Raw genomic sequence first — 16,823 nt, forward strand, 5'->3', positions numbered from 1 at the left:
CGTGCTCGACGGAGCCTTGTACGGTTACATGCTTGATACGCGCACATAATGAATTTCTGCGTGCTTGGGTCGACCTGCACTTAATCCTGTGAAGGCCTTGATTACTTCTATCATTAAAGCCACCACATGTCACGTGACTTGAAAAAAATTTTAGGTTATACTTCATAGGCTCATTCCTGTGAGACCTGTGGCAGATATTCTGCACTGGAATACTATACCAAACCAGAGCAAAAATTAATTGGAGAATGACAAACCTGTAAGAAAGCATAACATCACAGGACTTACCGGTTGAACATGATACGGCAGTCATTTGAGAAACAGGCTACTGTGGTTCAGTGCAGCAAGACATCGAGACATCATTGGTAAGGTACTTTCAAGGTGTACTCATAAAGTGAGATAGGTAAGCATTTGGGGTAGGAGGCACAAAACAAAAGATACTGCAGAGTAAATGATTATCCTATATGCATCAATATCAAATTGCTATTCTAATTCACAGCACAGCTTTGCAAAATTGCTTTAACATCTCTAGGGGAGGGGGGTTGTTCTTGGTCTTATGATACCTTCAAGCCTAAAAAGAAAAAGAAAACAGGAAAGTCATTTGGATCACAAAATACTTCAGTTCCTTGCTAAGAAGGCACACATTAAGCCTCCATTAGATTGGACAGCATCATCATTGTTTTACAAATACCCAAAAAAAAAAAAAATAGTGACTATAATTTTAAATTTATAGCATAAGCAAAAATGTATGTACATGGAAAGAAAAGCAACTGGAACAGTCATCGTGAATTTCATCAGCCACCTAAATGCTGTTGTCAGATATTACAAGCAACTTTAAGCTGCATGGATGCATCATTCAGCAATGAGTTGGATTGAAAATCATTTTCCAATGTTTAAATATACATGATATACAGGAAACGCACGCGCACACGCACACACACACAGCTGTAAAAGAAGTCAAACCTGTACAATTCATCTTCTTTTGAGAGGTTAGTCAAGCTTAAACATCATATACAGGCATGCGTTCCTCGATGGAGACACGGCATATAGGACATTTCTTACATTTCTCAGAGCAATGCCTGCATGATATCAACAAAATATGACTCAGGATTCAAATAGCACAGCCAAATTTATTCATCAATACGTAAATCCCAGTTGCAATTCACATGCAAATTAGCCGACGTTTTTTGTTTTCTTTTGTGTGTGTGTGGGGGGGGGGGGGGGGGGTGCTCAGTGCAATTCATGGGATCTGTAGTTTGAAGCATCAATCACTGCATGACACAAGGCAATGGGACCTAATTTTCCTAATTTCTGGTAACAAAGTTGATCCACAAAGCATTTGTTATCTTTAACATAGTTCTTTAAAGTACCTACAGTACCTTCTGAATGCCAGCAAGAAAAGGCAGACAGGTTCTTTTTTTTGTTTGGTTTCTTTCCCTCGTTCTTTTTCCTTGTTTGATGAATGTTTACATTTTAGTGGTAGATATGATGGTTGATTTTAAAGTTGTGGTGTTGATGTTATTCTATGGAATATGGACAATCAATAGAATTGAAGTTGATGACTACCCAACCATGCTCTTGCAGGTGGGAAGGGGGAAGGGGGACATCATGGGCATGAGAGGATTGCAATTCATGGGGTTGGTGTGATACATGGTGGGGTTGTGCAAAGCATGAATCACTGTATGACACATGCCAACAGATTCTATGGCACCAAGCTCAGTTCCAAAAGCATTTTCCATTAAAAAAATTCCTGGATAATTCTTTGAAATACCTGGAAAACTTTTGAATTCCTTCAAGATAAGGGAGAGATTCTTTTTTTCTCCTAGTTCTTTTTCTTTTTTCAGTGAATCACGATACTTCATGGTAAACATGATGATAGGTTTTTGTGGTGTTATGTTATTCTACGGAGCATGGATTGGAATCTATAGGTTTCAAGTTGACTGGATAGCTAAGTTCCCCTTATCCATGTCCAAAATTGCAAACCCAACAACTCAAAATCAATGGAATGTCCAAATTTAGGATCCAATCCTTGGAACATAATCTGCACTATAAAAAATGCCTAGAAACCAAAATTCATGTGTTTTCAAGTAGTCTCTAACCTAATCATGAAGTAGATGTTAAATTGGATGGCTTTACATGCTGTATATTTATATAATCATCAAAACCAAGTAAATTTAAATGTACCCATGTTTTTAAGATGCGTAGATCATGATCCATAAAGTGGATTTTCCATTTACAATATTAATACAATTAACACCATTCATTTTTGTATCACTTTAATGCATAGGATAGAGACCATCAAAATATATAAATTTGTGTTTCTAGGCATTTTCTTAGTGTATATTATGTTCAACACTCTGGATCTTCAATTTGGATGGTTTATAATTAATCTTAAAATCGTTATTTCATTTTTCAAAAGAGTTAATGTAAAGTATGTCTATGAATGTATGTACATATATATATAGAGGGAGAGAGAGAGAAACGGCAATGTTGGGCATGGGTTGTAGAGGAGAGGCCAGCCAAAGCTCACTTGTAGGTGGATTGTCAAGGCTGGAGGAATTGCCAAGGCAAGATGGATTGTCAACATTGTAGGAATTGCCAGTGCAAGATCTAAGAAGATCATAAGGTTTGCCAAGGTATAAATCTACCAAAGCTATCACAAGAACATGCTCGAGACCATAGAGGTTGTTAGGCCAGTGCTAGAGCAGGATTTAATAAGTGACAAGGGTTGCTAGATAGCCTGAGGGAAGACAAGAAGAGTGGCAAAAATAGAGGAGAAACTGTACGGCAAAAAAGCACGAGGAAAATGATAAAAATGGGAGTGCAGAAAGTGGGTCTAGGGATTTTATTTTAGATAATTGAAACTATCTAATATAGGAATATAATATTACCAATTTATTTACTATTATATAATGCATACATATTTAAAATTTTACATTGATTGGATCTTTAACTAGGTAGGGCAGGCGACAACAAATTTGTACCCTAGCTCCATTTATTTCCAGCAAAATATCCTCAGCTAAAGGCTAGATGTACTCGCCTATCTTCTATAGGGCCCAACCTAATAGGCCACGAGCCAAACCCGGCCCATTTCTACACCCAAAGACAATAGGCAAATGCTAGAAGAAACATGATGTATGACAGTTAAAGCACACGAATATACTTGCAAAGAGTACGGTGCCGGCAAGGAAGGAGGACCGTGCATATTTCTCCCTCAAAGCAAACCCTGCATAGGATCTTTTCCTGGCAACAAGCAACAAGAAATTCATAAGCACCATATCTTCAAAGACAAAATTCTTGGAATTAGCAGACAAGATTATACATAAAAAAATATGCAAGGTGAAGATTGCATCTAAACAGCAGCAAAGGTAAATAAAAGATATGTACAGAACTGGGTTGATTTCAGCAACACAATGCAGGTAGCCAAGGAGACATGGACAATTGCTCAAAAAAAGAAAGGCAAGCAACATCAAAATTCAAGAGGATATTTGCAATAGGAAAAATAAAACATAATGTGAAAAGGTTAAAAAAACATCAATATCAACATTTCTGTTGATTACAGGAAAATAAGAATCAGAAAGATCAATTAATCATCAGCCACTCCTAGTGGCACTATCACACTTACACTGAACTATAGTTACCTAGGTATTTAAATGATACGGATATTTTTGTGAGATCATAAATGCAAGTTGACAAGATCCAAAACATAGGCCATGGACCAAGATATGGGAATCCCATACAATTTACTTGGTGCCTTAATACATTAACTGTACATATAGATCATTTCTCACTCATAAAATGATGATGATATTGTCTTGTATACTGGAGTCAAGTTAATCAGAAGTATTATATCCTTGTAGTAATGAACCTAAATGCAATTAACATAAATTACTGGTTCAATATATGATTGGTCGTGAAAACATAGCATGCAACTTTTTCCAGGAATTATATACTATGACTGAACCACCATATATTGCAGTTGTCCTTAAACAATAAACATACAAAGTGGCATTATATCTAGAAAACATATTAAACACAGGAGTTTCAAATTGACCAACACATTCAGCACTAATGTTCTATGACACAACTAAATAGTTTTGCATATCATAAAAAGGTGAAGTCAGGTACTTTTTAATGAACAGAAGATCCACACTGGCACTGTTATGAGATGAGAATTTATGATATTATCTTCCATAGAAACATGTTGCGCATCCCTTATACAGAAAAGGCCTTTACTAAATTCAAACATTCAATTAATGATAAAAACATTTCAACAACTGTTTCAGTGTAGCATTTTATAATAGGAAGCACAAGTATTTAACAGACAATAATTCATCCTGTTAACAAGAAAATTGTGAAATTCTCTTTACTTTTGTTGACTGATTAAAACACTCAAGACTTTTGGCCAATGCACCTCTGTTGATTCTCTTTTCCATCACTACTTTGAAGGGGCTTAGGGGTGTATTTATTTTAAAAACAAATTGTGTATTTGTGAAGGTACGTAACCGATTTATTACTTTTAAATCTTCTCACTGTACACCTTGCATTTATCTCTAAGTATCACAATCTTCTACTTAAGGTATCTTGCTTTATAATATTTCTGAAATTTTACATTCAATATGCTAGGTACAAGTATCTTCAAGAGAAATGACCTGACACCGGAATCTACTTATGCACATATTCCCATTTCACGTAGTTGTGGTTTATCTGTACTTGTACTAGTGTACTCTTGTTTTCATGGGGTGGATTTACTTGTCTTACATAGTATCAGGATGAACACCACAGATACCAGATCCAACACCAAACAGAAAAGGTGGTGGTTTAGCATTTGGATCAACAAGTGGTTGTAAGAGGCATGTTAAAGTACGAAAAGAAAAGAGAAAATGAAACGAAGTACCCAAATAGTTGGGACAAGGATTGATGGTTATGGCTGTACTGGTTTTCAGGATGTGTCAAAATACTATATGAAATTTCTCAGTCCTTTTGACTTATCTATGTCCTGAGATTTTGGGGTTGAATGGATCTAACCCTTACGTAGGATGGTCAAGCAAGCTGTTTGTAAGTATTCATGCTGCGCTCAAAATTAAGTTCAAGATGTACTCAATCAGCTCATAAGCAAGACAAACATGCAACAAGTGCTTGAGTCAATGTTTGCTGCACTGCTTCAAACCACTGGGTTCGAGGTGTACCGACCCATACTGTGTTGGAACTGACACAAAAACACTATGTGGATCAGTACATACCCCATACCAGCTTATACCACCCAAAATCGAGGTGTACCCTACTATACCAATCCATCCCATCTGGTTTTGAGCGATCTTATGATAAAAAATGAGAAAAAAAAAGGCTTGAGAGCTGTCTAGGTACAGATTACATACCATCCCATACGGCTTGCACTATACAAGTAATGTTTCGATACAGTTTCTAGTACCGAGACTGTGGACCTTGATTTGCGTCCATAATATAAATAAGGTGAACATAAGCGAAATGCAGCTTGCTCATTTTTTGCTCATGTTTGGCTGAAAATAGCTTGAAATACATTAAAGATTAAAAAAAAGCATAAATAGATATTATTAAGAGACCGATTACACTACTCCCAAAGGGAACGAGTAAGTACTCCTCTCAAGCCCAAAATCAATATTGAGGTACCCAAGTCGAAGATCCACACCCTTGATCATGAGCTATACCACTGAAAATGCCTAAAAACCAAAAATCAAATGTTTGATGGTCTCTAACCTATGCATCAAGTAGGTGCAAAAATAGTATCGTTAAAATGATATGAGACCATGTCTTGCGATGATCTAGCAATTAAAATCTATTGATTTTCGATTAACATGTTTTAATATGTGTAAATCATGGTCAATAAGGTGGATTCTCAATTTAAATGCTTTATCATCCGCTTTAGCAGACTAGCACAATGGAAACCATTCATTTTTTTGTCCATTTAATGTACAGGCTAGAGACCACCTAACACATGATTTTTGGTTCCTAGACACTTCTAATAGTACATTTCATTATCAATGTTGTAGATCTTCAATTTGGATGCCTCCTTATTAATTTGGACTTGAGAGCAGTAGATACCTTCTCTTGAGGGGAGCATAGTCCATCTCTTTTACTAATGCACTATTCATATGTAAAAATATTTTTAACCTTCTTAAATCTATTTAATTATAATTTAATGTTTATGTAACTTGATAACTGCACTCTTATCTTGGCTATTATAATTTTGTCACTTCTTTCTTAACACAAACCAAGAGGTGTGGATTTAACTAAAAAAATGAGTGTCCATAGATAAGGAACATAGTTTGTCAAAAAGCCTAGGCAATAGCCAGGCAATTAGGAGACCCTCATTCAAATTTTTTTTTTTCAAAATTTATAAAATGATAATACTTTTCAATTGTCAAATTAAACTTGCATTATGCTTAATAAATTCTCCATATTGTTTGAACCAAAGACACATTGATAGCGATTAATGCATGAGTTCTACTTAAAATACCATAAATTAATAAAATATTATTTGATTTAAGTTTAAAGAACACAAGTATGCAATACATGTTTTCTTTTGTTTTCTTAGCTCAAATAGTAGAGAGCACATTCTCTATTAGATGTGGATGTGGGTTTATTGGGGAAAAGCTAGATGATTTTGATTGTGATAAGAAGTCAATCAGTCACCGTAAAGTAATATGTGCATATAAAGAATATGGATATTGTAAGAAGAAAATGCCTAATATGCCATATGCTTAATATGCCAAATAAGCTAGCATTTAAACAATGATAAAAGAAAGAATAAAAGCATGTAGTAAACAAATAAAGAAAAAGAAAACATGTCCAACATACAAGTAGTAAACTTCAAATATATATTAGTAAGGCATCATTTGATCTAAACTTAAAGAATACAAGAATACATTAATGAGCACCTTGCTATTAGTTACTTCCTACCATGATAATATTAATGACACTATAATGTTAAATATAATATACAAAATGAAAATAGAGCTTAATACATGTTCTCATTTTCCTAAAGCTCATAATCCTAAGACCAAAAATTCCTAATCCGAAAAAAGAGAAAAAAAACAGTGAAGTCGGCCGATAAATAGCAAAAAAAATAGAAAACAAAGGCCAAAACCTCTGTTTCCATCGGGAAGATGGTGAAGCCCCTCCTCCAGCCTTCATCGACCTCAACGACAGCATGGCAACCTCGTCGGCCATCTGGAGGCCTTCAGTGGCCTCCTCTCCCTCTCCCTCTCCCTCTCTCCCTCCGCCCTTCGATCTCCACCGAGCTCAACTGTGGTGCAGCAAGCTCAACTGGCCTCCAATGTTCTCCGAAGGCCCTCTCTCTCTCCCCCTCTCCTTCCCTCCCCTATTCTCTCTCCATCCTCTCTTTATGTTTGTTTGGGCTCAATATGGAACAGTACGGGGGCATTATTGAATCATACTGCCGATCGACCAATTCGGGCTCGGATACTGGCACATCGAACCTTCATCCAAACATATTTTTAACTTATCAATCTAACTTGACATAAACAAAATAGAATCCATGTTAGAAATTAATACATCATCATTCTGTAGATCATAATCTATTAGCAAAATCTAGTAGTGTGATTGCATTTCAAAAAAAAAAAAGAAATATCCTCTATAAAACATCAATTGTAATTTCTGATTATTAGTAATCAAAGAGAGGAAAAGAGGTGAGGAAGTATTATTATTAATCAAAGCGAGACTATTTTCTAGGAAACAAAGGGCAGAGGGAAAAATAGCATTTAGATATACCCATGGACGTTCAACCAAACCCTAACAAAAAAGGGGAAAAAAACATAGGCAGTCACACCCGCAACAGATCTAAAACATAAATCCCCAACCCATAGCATGTTGAGTGGAGAAGCTCTCATGAATTAAGCATTTCATTGGTTGGGGTGGGGGGGGAGAGAATGAGAGAGAGGCAGACTTACTCTAAGGCCTCTCAAATCTCAATTCACCTAAGATACCTACATATCACCGTTGATCGCACACCCACCACCATTGTTCAACTACCAAGAAGATGGGGGAAACCAAGGTTTACCATACTGATTAGTAATAGTGCATACCGACCATATAATATTGTAGTAGTACCAAACTAGCATGCAATATAGAAGGCATAGGGACACTCAATACACCGAACCGGCCTCTATACTGGATGTATTAACACTATAATAGAATGGCACCGGTACAGGGTCCAGTACCAAGATGGGGAAACTTGGGTAGAACAAAGTCCCATTTCATGGCTGAGGTGAAGAGCTGGGAGAGGAAAGGAATGCAATAAGGCAAATTGTAGCGAGATCGAAGGATCTTGACTCTCTCTTCTTTCCTTAAGCTAAGCTCACTCAATTGGATCAAGGCCTAGCACCCACTGATTAGGTTAGATTCTATCACAAGGCTAGGGCTACTGGGCTAGGTGATCCTAATGAACTTGGGTGACCAAGCACACACCTAGGCCAATGGACAACCAGGCGAGCAACCAAAGGACTTAGGGCAGAGAAGACCAAGAGCCATTTGGGCAAGTCTCACCTAGGCAATTTCACTTAATTCCTTAAATTTGACAAATATGGGAACTCAATGTGCCCCCCTTCCCCCTCCCAATTATGATTCAACCATGGTCTGCTTACCACCCATACCACTCGATATGGGATGTCACGTACCATACCAATCTTGTACCAATATATTATCTCGTCATATCGATACTCGATATGCTATCTCATAGTATACTGAACTGTGTATTGACACTGTGATAGGATGGCAATGGTATTGGTCTCATTCAACTTTCTAGATAGCTTAAGTCAAGCAGCAAGTGACTTCCTCATGAAAAAACTTAAGGAGGCAACCCTTCCCCTCTAAGAGCATGAATTTTAATCCAGGTACATCAAGTGATAATGGATCATACAAATAAGTTTAAATTACAACAGTATTAGATAATCATGTGGCATGATCAGATGATGTACATATATATACATTAATCCCATGGCATATGTCATGTAGGCAAACTGTCACCAGTCACCACTATATCATTAAGCTAAAGGAAATCCCTTTGAACTGATCTATAGCCTTCTCTTCAACTACACTAATAGCTATGCCATAATAAGGAGGAGCTGATCAAACTTCTCAAGCATTGCCCTTGATAACCATTCTTTGCATATTTTGTTGAATGCTTAAGCCTCTATTAGGGGTTGTCAAGTTGGTAGATTTAATGCACTATGAGATATGCTGCCATTAACAACTAAATGGATTAGTCATAAAGAAACTCTAGAATCACTGAATCAAGTGCCTTTAAGTGTTCTGACAGTAACGAATGTGACGCAGAACAGGAACAAGGATGGGCTAGATAAGATTCTAATTGACCTGACAAACTCTTAATTCAAAAAATGATTCTTGGGAACAAGAGAACAATAGACAAAGTCTGAAAAAAAAATCTGATTGAATGGTTTTCTCTACCATTGAGCTTTTACAAGGGCTATTTATAGCCATAACATTAGAGTTTGAAATCCCCCAAATATCAAAAGAGAATCCCCTAAATATGGCATTTGAAAATTACATTCAGAAATCTTCTAAATACCAAAACAGAATCTCCTAAATATGGCATTTGAAAATCAGAAAAACATCGCCAAAAGATCCCCTAAATATGATATTTGAAGACCAGAAAATATGGTATGGCAAAATAAGAAAATCAAATACCAGATAATATGCTATAGCTGGCTAACCACCTAAAAAGAAAGAGCCATGATTGCAGTTCTATTCTGGACCTAATCTTGACAGTTGTTGATCCGATCAATCCCTGTAATTTTGTTCTGCATCATCCTCCCCCACTTAGAAATAACTCATCCTCGAGTTATTTCTCAAGAAAAGCAAACCATCAGGTGCATAGTACTTGTAGATATAGACACACAGTCACCAACTCCTATCCTTCTTAGGTGCTAGTAATGCAAGGATTGCAGACAAGCTCATACTCTCCAGAATATGGCCTTTGCGGATTAACTCTTCCACCTCTTGCGAAATCTTACTCTCCATTGGATTCATCCTGTTATGTGGTAGGTTTGGCAAGCTGGCTCTAGGAGCTAACTCAATATGGTGTTGAATATCACGCATAAAGGCAAACCATCTGGTAAGTCATCGAGGGCTATCTCCTGAAATTCCTCTAATAGAGACCGTACAATAGCTGAAACATCCACCACATGTGCTTCCTCTCCCTTCACAACAAGTGCATAGGCCTCACCTTTTAGCTCCTCACTGCTGATGATAGAAAGCAAAGCTTTTCCCTCCTTTAAAAAAGTGTTGGACTCTCTTTCTTTAGGAATAATGGCAATTTTCTTACGTTTCCAACCAAATAAATAGTAATTCTTTCTACCCTTGTGAGTAGCATCAACATCATACTGCCAAGGCCTCCCCAATAGGACATGACTAGCATCCATATCAACTACTTCACAAGCAACATCATCCTTATAAAATTTTTCAATGGAAATTGAAACTCGACAAATTTTACTTACCGTTAGTTTTGGTCCTTTCTTGATCTATCCAAGATCGCAAGGCTCTGATGTGGCAATATTTGCAACTACAAGTGATCTACTAGTGCCTGAAAAATAATTTTCATAACTTCCACTATCAATGATTAATTTGCACACCTATGAAGCACCGATACTCCTATTTCAGACGTATACAAGCACCAGATACGTTTCCAGTGCGGCACCGATACTCCTATCTCTGCATTCTTGATATTGCAAATTTATCCCTTGATGAACCAAATATAGAGAAAAAGCTTTGCTAATGATGCAGAGAATGAAGCAGCTGAAACTATTATCATTTGATTATCAAGACCTACTATTTTGATTTCTACTTATTTAGACTGCTAGTTTTTTTTCGTTAATTGCAAGTGTTTGTTTGTTTTTTATGATGATACTTATAAATTAGTTGAGATAACTTAATTTTATTAATGTTCGAATATTATATATATAATTCAATTTTTTATATATTATTATTATTATTGAAATATTATATATATTCAAATATTAATAAAAATATAAAATATCTAGCCGTATCCGTATCATAGTTTTTTTAATTTTTGTCGTATCGATGTACCCGTACCATAAAGTAGACGTACTGCATACCCTATGCGTCCTAGTTACACACCATATTGTTGACAGAGCACTTGGAGTGAAAAATCCAATGTCGCTGTGAAAAAATTTCTTGCTTGGGTGTATACAACAGCCTTCGAACAACACAAGAAATTCTCTCACCTTCTTCCTCAGCAATTTCGACATCTTCCAATTCAAATTCAACTCTACCTCCATCATCATCCTCATCTCCATAGTCGGTCAAATTCATCATTTGGTGCATAAGGCAAACATTGGAGGTATGACCATGCTCAAGGCATCGGTAGCACTTGACAACAGTCTTTTTATAGATGATTTATTGAGTCCGCCTCTAGAATTGGCTTCACTTGTGGATTTTGCAGCTCCACTGCCACCAGTTGCCTGACTAGTAGATGAACGAGTAAGTGCTGAATCAACATATTTTTTTCTGCTTGCATATAAATGAGAAGCATTAGAAGAAAACTGCTCGTTGGGCTGTGCTCTCGTCGGCTGACATGACAAAAATCTTTCCACTTTGAGTGCCAAATTATGAGCTTCATCAACTGACCAGACTATTTGAAGGCCAATCTTCTCTTGAATTGAATATTTGAAACCACTAAGGTACCTTCCAGCTTGCTGCTCCTCTGTCTCTAGCAAATCACAACAAGTTGAAAGTCGAAAAAATTCCTCCGTGTATTCCGACACCATCTTTGTACCCTGTGCACAACCTTGATATTCCTAGAATAGATATTGTTGATAATCAAAAGGCAAAAATCTATCTTTCAACAATTTTCTCATCTTTTTCTAAGTTTTCACACGTGCCTTGCCTTGTCTTTGGCATTTAGTCTACATGTTGTCCCATCAAGCGGCAGCTCCTCCCTTGAGCCAATAAGCAACCAACTCTTTTCTCGTCCAGCACGTCCATCATCTCAAAAAAATTTTCGACCTCATATATCCAATCAAGGAATTCCTCAATGCTAACATGCTCGATAAAAGCAGGGATATCAACCGTGAGATGATAATTTTCAACCCCCCCACGAGGTCTAGGGTAGTAGCCTTGGTTAACAGCAAGACCACCAATTTCGTCATCTGAAAAATCAGCATTAACAGAATGCCTACGTTGTTTATCAAGACCGCGTTGATCGGCAGGCTGCCTATGAGCATCATCTCCAGCACGATTTCTCCTACCTTCATTATGATTCCTATTGGCGTCCATCACCAGCTCCTCCCTCATCTGTCGTAATTCTATAATGGCTGTCTGTTGGATCCGAATCGCCGCCCAAAGGGCCTGCACCCCTTGATCATCATCAACAGGGTGGTTGCTCTCACCTCCGCCGTTAGACATACCAAAAGCTGAAAAGCTCTAATACCAATTGACACAGAAAAGGAATGGGGATGGACTAGATAAGATTCTAACCGATCTGACAAACTCTTAATTCAAGAAATGATCCTTGAAAATAAGAGAACAATAGACAAAGTCTAAAAGAAATTTTTGATTGAATGGTTCTCTATCATTGAGCTTTTACAAAGACTATTTATAGTCAATAACATTAGAATCTGAAATTCCCCAAATATCAAAACAAAATCCCCTAAATATAGCATTTGAAAATCACAATCAGAAATCTTCTAAATATCGAAACAGAATCTCCTAAATATGGCATTTGAAAATCAGGAAAATATCGACAAAGGATCTCTTAAGTATGGCATTCAAAGATCAGGAAATATGATATGGCTAAATAAGAAAATCAAATACCAGAAAATATGCTATAGCTGGCCGACTACCTAAAAGGAAAGAGCCATGATTGCAGTTCTATTCTTGACCTAATCTTGACAGGTGTTAATCCGGTCAATCCCTATAATTTTGTTCTGCATCAAGATGGCTTAAGGTCGGCAATGGGACCGGCCAACATTTTCAAGCACATTGCTTGATATATGTGGGGAGGATAAGAGGACTTTTTCAATGCTATGCTTTTGTAGGCACAATCCAACATTTACTTTGTAGAGCTTCTGTTTATCAACTCACAAATTTCTTCACTTGATTTTTTCCCTCAAAAAAAGGATATGAGAACAACAGCTTGAGGCATTCCTAGAAAGGGCGAAGATTATACCCATGAACAGAAAAATATGGCCTGATTATAAATGAAATTATGAAAGGTTTGACTTTTAGAAAACTAAACTTTCAGATAGATTCACAAATCAAAACCAATCACATAATAACCTGATCCAAGCAATTAATATATATATTGGGTAGAAGAGCTCTTGAAAATATACAACCAGAACAATCAGGCCAAGCTGATTCTTGAAACTGAAGAGGGAAATTATTTATCATTTAGAAAATTGCTAAGTAGGTAATTTTACGTGATCGTAGGCCATACAAAATTATGCATGTTTAAAATGTAAATATGTAACATTAGTTATCATAATAGAATGACTAAGTAGTTAATTTTCTGTTATTGTAGGCTATACACAATTATGAGTGAATAAAACTTAAATATCTAACATCAATTATCATAATCTAATTTATCTATGGAGGAGGAGGAAGACAGGGAGGAGTGATGGACCAAAACCCGTAAGTGTTTAGGTTTGAATTAGGGATTGATCCAACAAATGTTTCATTACCGCAATTGAATCCATGAGAATTAACCTTTTTCAGACAAGTTCACATGGATTTGTCTTGAATCTGACAATTCTAAGCCCATATCATGACTAGAATTTTAAGTTGAGTGCTAAAAGTGGTATTAGGACCTTATCTTAAATGACAGAAAGGCATAGATTGGTTTGACAGAGGAAAGTGTACAATCAAATGCAACAAGATCGATGCGTCGAAGTAGTTCACTAAAAAGCAAACAAGATTATAGAGCACTCAAACAAAATAGACTGTATGCTAAGATATTCATGTACTAACAAAAAAGCATAAAACATCCAGATTAATGTTCGTCGTGCCAGAATCGGACCCATGCTGGTCAAAAGGCGGTATGGTTGGGTATACCCCCATACCATTCCGTACCGGCTCCGAACCGACATGGCAAAGAAAGCGAAGGAGAGGGAGAACCGGAGAGAGAAAGAGAGGGGGGAGGGAGGGAAGAAGAGGGAGATAGCAAAGACACCAGTGGTGGCCGCTGGAGGGCCGCAGAGGGCTTGGATAACTAAAGCAGGGAATTCTAAACCGAGAGAGAGGAGAGGGTATGGAGGCCGGCGGTGGCTGGCGAAGGCCTCTAAAGGGCGGGATCTTCCTCCCCGCCCTCCATCAGATCAAAACAAGCATGACCACCCCGATTTCAATCACGATTCTTTTTTTTTTTTTTTTATCACGATCCACATTAAGGGGAAACCAGCTTCTTGTGACAAGGCCAGGGGGACAAGCTTTTTGTAATTCATATTTAAAGTTTATGACCTTTCAATTTTTCCGAAATAGGTCTTGTATTAGAGCAACTGAGTAAATGTTTTCCTAAAACACATTCACTTTTGGTTTTATTTCAACTTGTTTAAGTTAAACCTGGCAATAAAATACCTTTCCAAACCCCTATAATACAAGGAAAGTAGAGCAGCCTGATCCCCTAGCCATGAAGAGTAATTAATTCATAAAACTTTTAGTCAGGCTTAGAAGCATTACATTTTGAAGCCTTTCATACTCTTGCTGGCTGTACTTTGTGATTTCAGTTTGTTCTCCCAAAGCTGCTTGTAGCCTCCAAACCTGACATTTAAGGAAATAGTGGAAATGGAAATAAAATAAGTTTTTGTAAATATTGTAGCATATCATAACAACACAGCACTAAGCAGCTGAAATGCACCTCTTCAGCAAGATCCTTCTTAGGCATTTTCTTCACCACCTCAGGTGGGAAACCACAAAAAGTGTTATACCTGCATACCACAATGAATAAACATCAGAGAGACATCAGCTATAAGTGGCTTTGGACTTAGCTTGGATCACCTTGAGCCCCATCTATCATAGTACTATCCTTCTTCTCTACCCTTTCCCGCATCACCAACCTACACATCAAATACATCTAATATAAGGCCAATCACTACTTTTTCATGGCTTAGTTTTCCTTCCATGTCCACTCAATCCCCACCCAGAAGAAAGAAAAAGAAAAACTCCTCTAAACTTGAAACATCAAATGCATTACTTCATGAAGAAATCACAAGAAATATCAGCAAACTTGCTGAAAGTCTGTAAGCATGTCTCTGTCTCATTAAGACAGGATGGATCAAAGAAAAAGGAAGCTTGACAAAAATTAAACAATAATTAAACTATTAAAGGATTTTTTAATGAGCCGATATATTTTCTGATCAAGGATGAGAATGACATTATCAGTCACCAATTTATGATTAAGCCATGAAAAATAAATAGACAATCGGTCTATATACTGTTTTTTGCTCAAAGATCACATTGCTGGGTGCATCTAGGTAAGCAGAAATAAAAATGCTCTGGAAGCACAACATGTCATCCAAGGCAATTTCAGCATTCTAGCTGGCAGACCACAAAAAAGTTAAACTCAAGTACGTTAGGAATTTTGCTGTCAACTACTTTATTCACTTCCAATTCCAGATACAAATTAGTAACTACCTTCCATCTAGTGAGCAATTAAAATTTGACTGTAGATACAGTGATGCATACCCGGTGGCTTCAGAATGAAATAAGCGAGCTTGCTCTTCTTTGCTACCTTCATCAATCGACCACCAACCCAGCAATCTGTGTTTTATAGCACAAGATATGGCAAGCATGCAACAATAAACTGTTATGATAATTACATTTAAATATGTTTCCTGACAATGCATGTCCAGTATAGGAGAGTAAATTCTCATCTAACACATGAAGCAACACTACCTTGAACCATGATGTAGGAATGCAAAGCAATCATAAGCTCTTGAAGAAATTGTCAGATATCTATTACTAATTGATCCACTACGTAGTAAAAGAACAAGCTTCTCCACCAATCTTGATGCAGCAAATAGGACGCCGGCACCTTGTAAAAGAAATATTGGCAGGAAAAGAACCAAAATTGGAATATATCGGGCACCATCTGGTGTTCCCTGTAACCATGAACAGAACAATCATGATTCGACTACTAGAATCATGTACCTACACCTATATGTGAAAGTATAGTTGTGTCGGTGTGCATTCAGTATTGAAGTGATGGCACAACGGAATATGGTGAGTTGTCAATTAAATAATCCAGATCACACTGACCAATGACTCAACTAATTAGCACAACAAGCTCTTGTCCACTGCCACGGAGTAGAGATAAGTAGTGTATAATCAGTATTATGATTACTATAAAGTTATTTGTCTGCATACTTTTACAGCCGTGTAAGGAGCATTTTTAATTTGCAGAATGAAGGCCCATTCTAGCTTCTTATGTTGGCCTACCGCTCACCTTAATTTTATGGTGTTGTTACATGATTTCTTTATTTATTCCTATCAATTTTAAAACCTCTTTTCATCTGCTTCAAAGGCCTATCTCTGAATGATCAGTTCTTTGTTGAAGATTCTAAGTTTCTAACTATTGGAACAAGCATTGTGGACTGTAGAGCACTCTTAGGGCTCATCAACTTCCCAATGCCTACATCAGACATTTATCAGAACTGGGCAATTCATGGTCAACTAGCACCAAAATGTTGACAAAAACAAGTAACAACCATTCTATGGAAATTGGGTCCAACTCAACAAGGTCCAAAGCATGGTCTGCTAAACCGGGTCGAACTAATTGATTCACCCCCTACCGAGCC

The 16,823-nt window shown here is 37.1% G+C and overlaps 1 protein-coding gene across 6 annotated transcripts in view; it reads right to left on the reverse strand.

The window, feature by feature from the left end:
* Positions 1–707: 707 nt before the first annotated feature.
* Positions 708–16,823, reverse strand: part of LOC105041310 (uncharacterized) — a 44,714-nt gene continuing 28,598 nt past the window's right edge. For 2 of the 6 annotated variants that reach the window (XM_073254187.1, XM_010918226.3), the window contains exons 9-14: positions 15,922–16,127; positions 15,712–15,786; positions 14,885–14,954; positions 14,707–14,787; positions 3,161–3,240; positions 708–1,076 (exon numbers count right to left, since the gene is read on the reverse strand). In XM_073254187.1, the coding sequence (XP_073110288.1) occupies positions 998–1,076; positions 3,161–3,240; positions 14,707–14,787; positions 14,885–14,954; positions 15,712–15,786; positions 15,922–16,127 (591 nt within the window). In that variant the 3' untranslated portion in view covers positions 708–997. Of the gene's footprint in view, positions 1,077–3,160; positions 3,241–7,123; positions 7,476–14,706; positions 14,788–14,884; positions 14,955–15,024; positions 15,084–15,711; positions 15,787–15,921; positions 16,128–16,823 lie in introns of those variants that run through there. The other 4 variants (XM_073254186.1, XR_012139887.1, XR_012139888.1 and 1 more) reach the window with 4 other exon arrangements.

The sequence above is a fragment of the Elaeis guineensis genome, chromosome 3 (genome assembly GCF_000442705.2).
Source record: "Elaeis guineensis isolate ETL-2024a chromosome 3, EG11, whole genome shotgun sequence".
NCBI lineage: Eukaryota > Viridiplantae > Streptophyta > Magnoliopsida > Arecales > Arecaceae > Elaeis > Elaeis guineensis.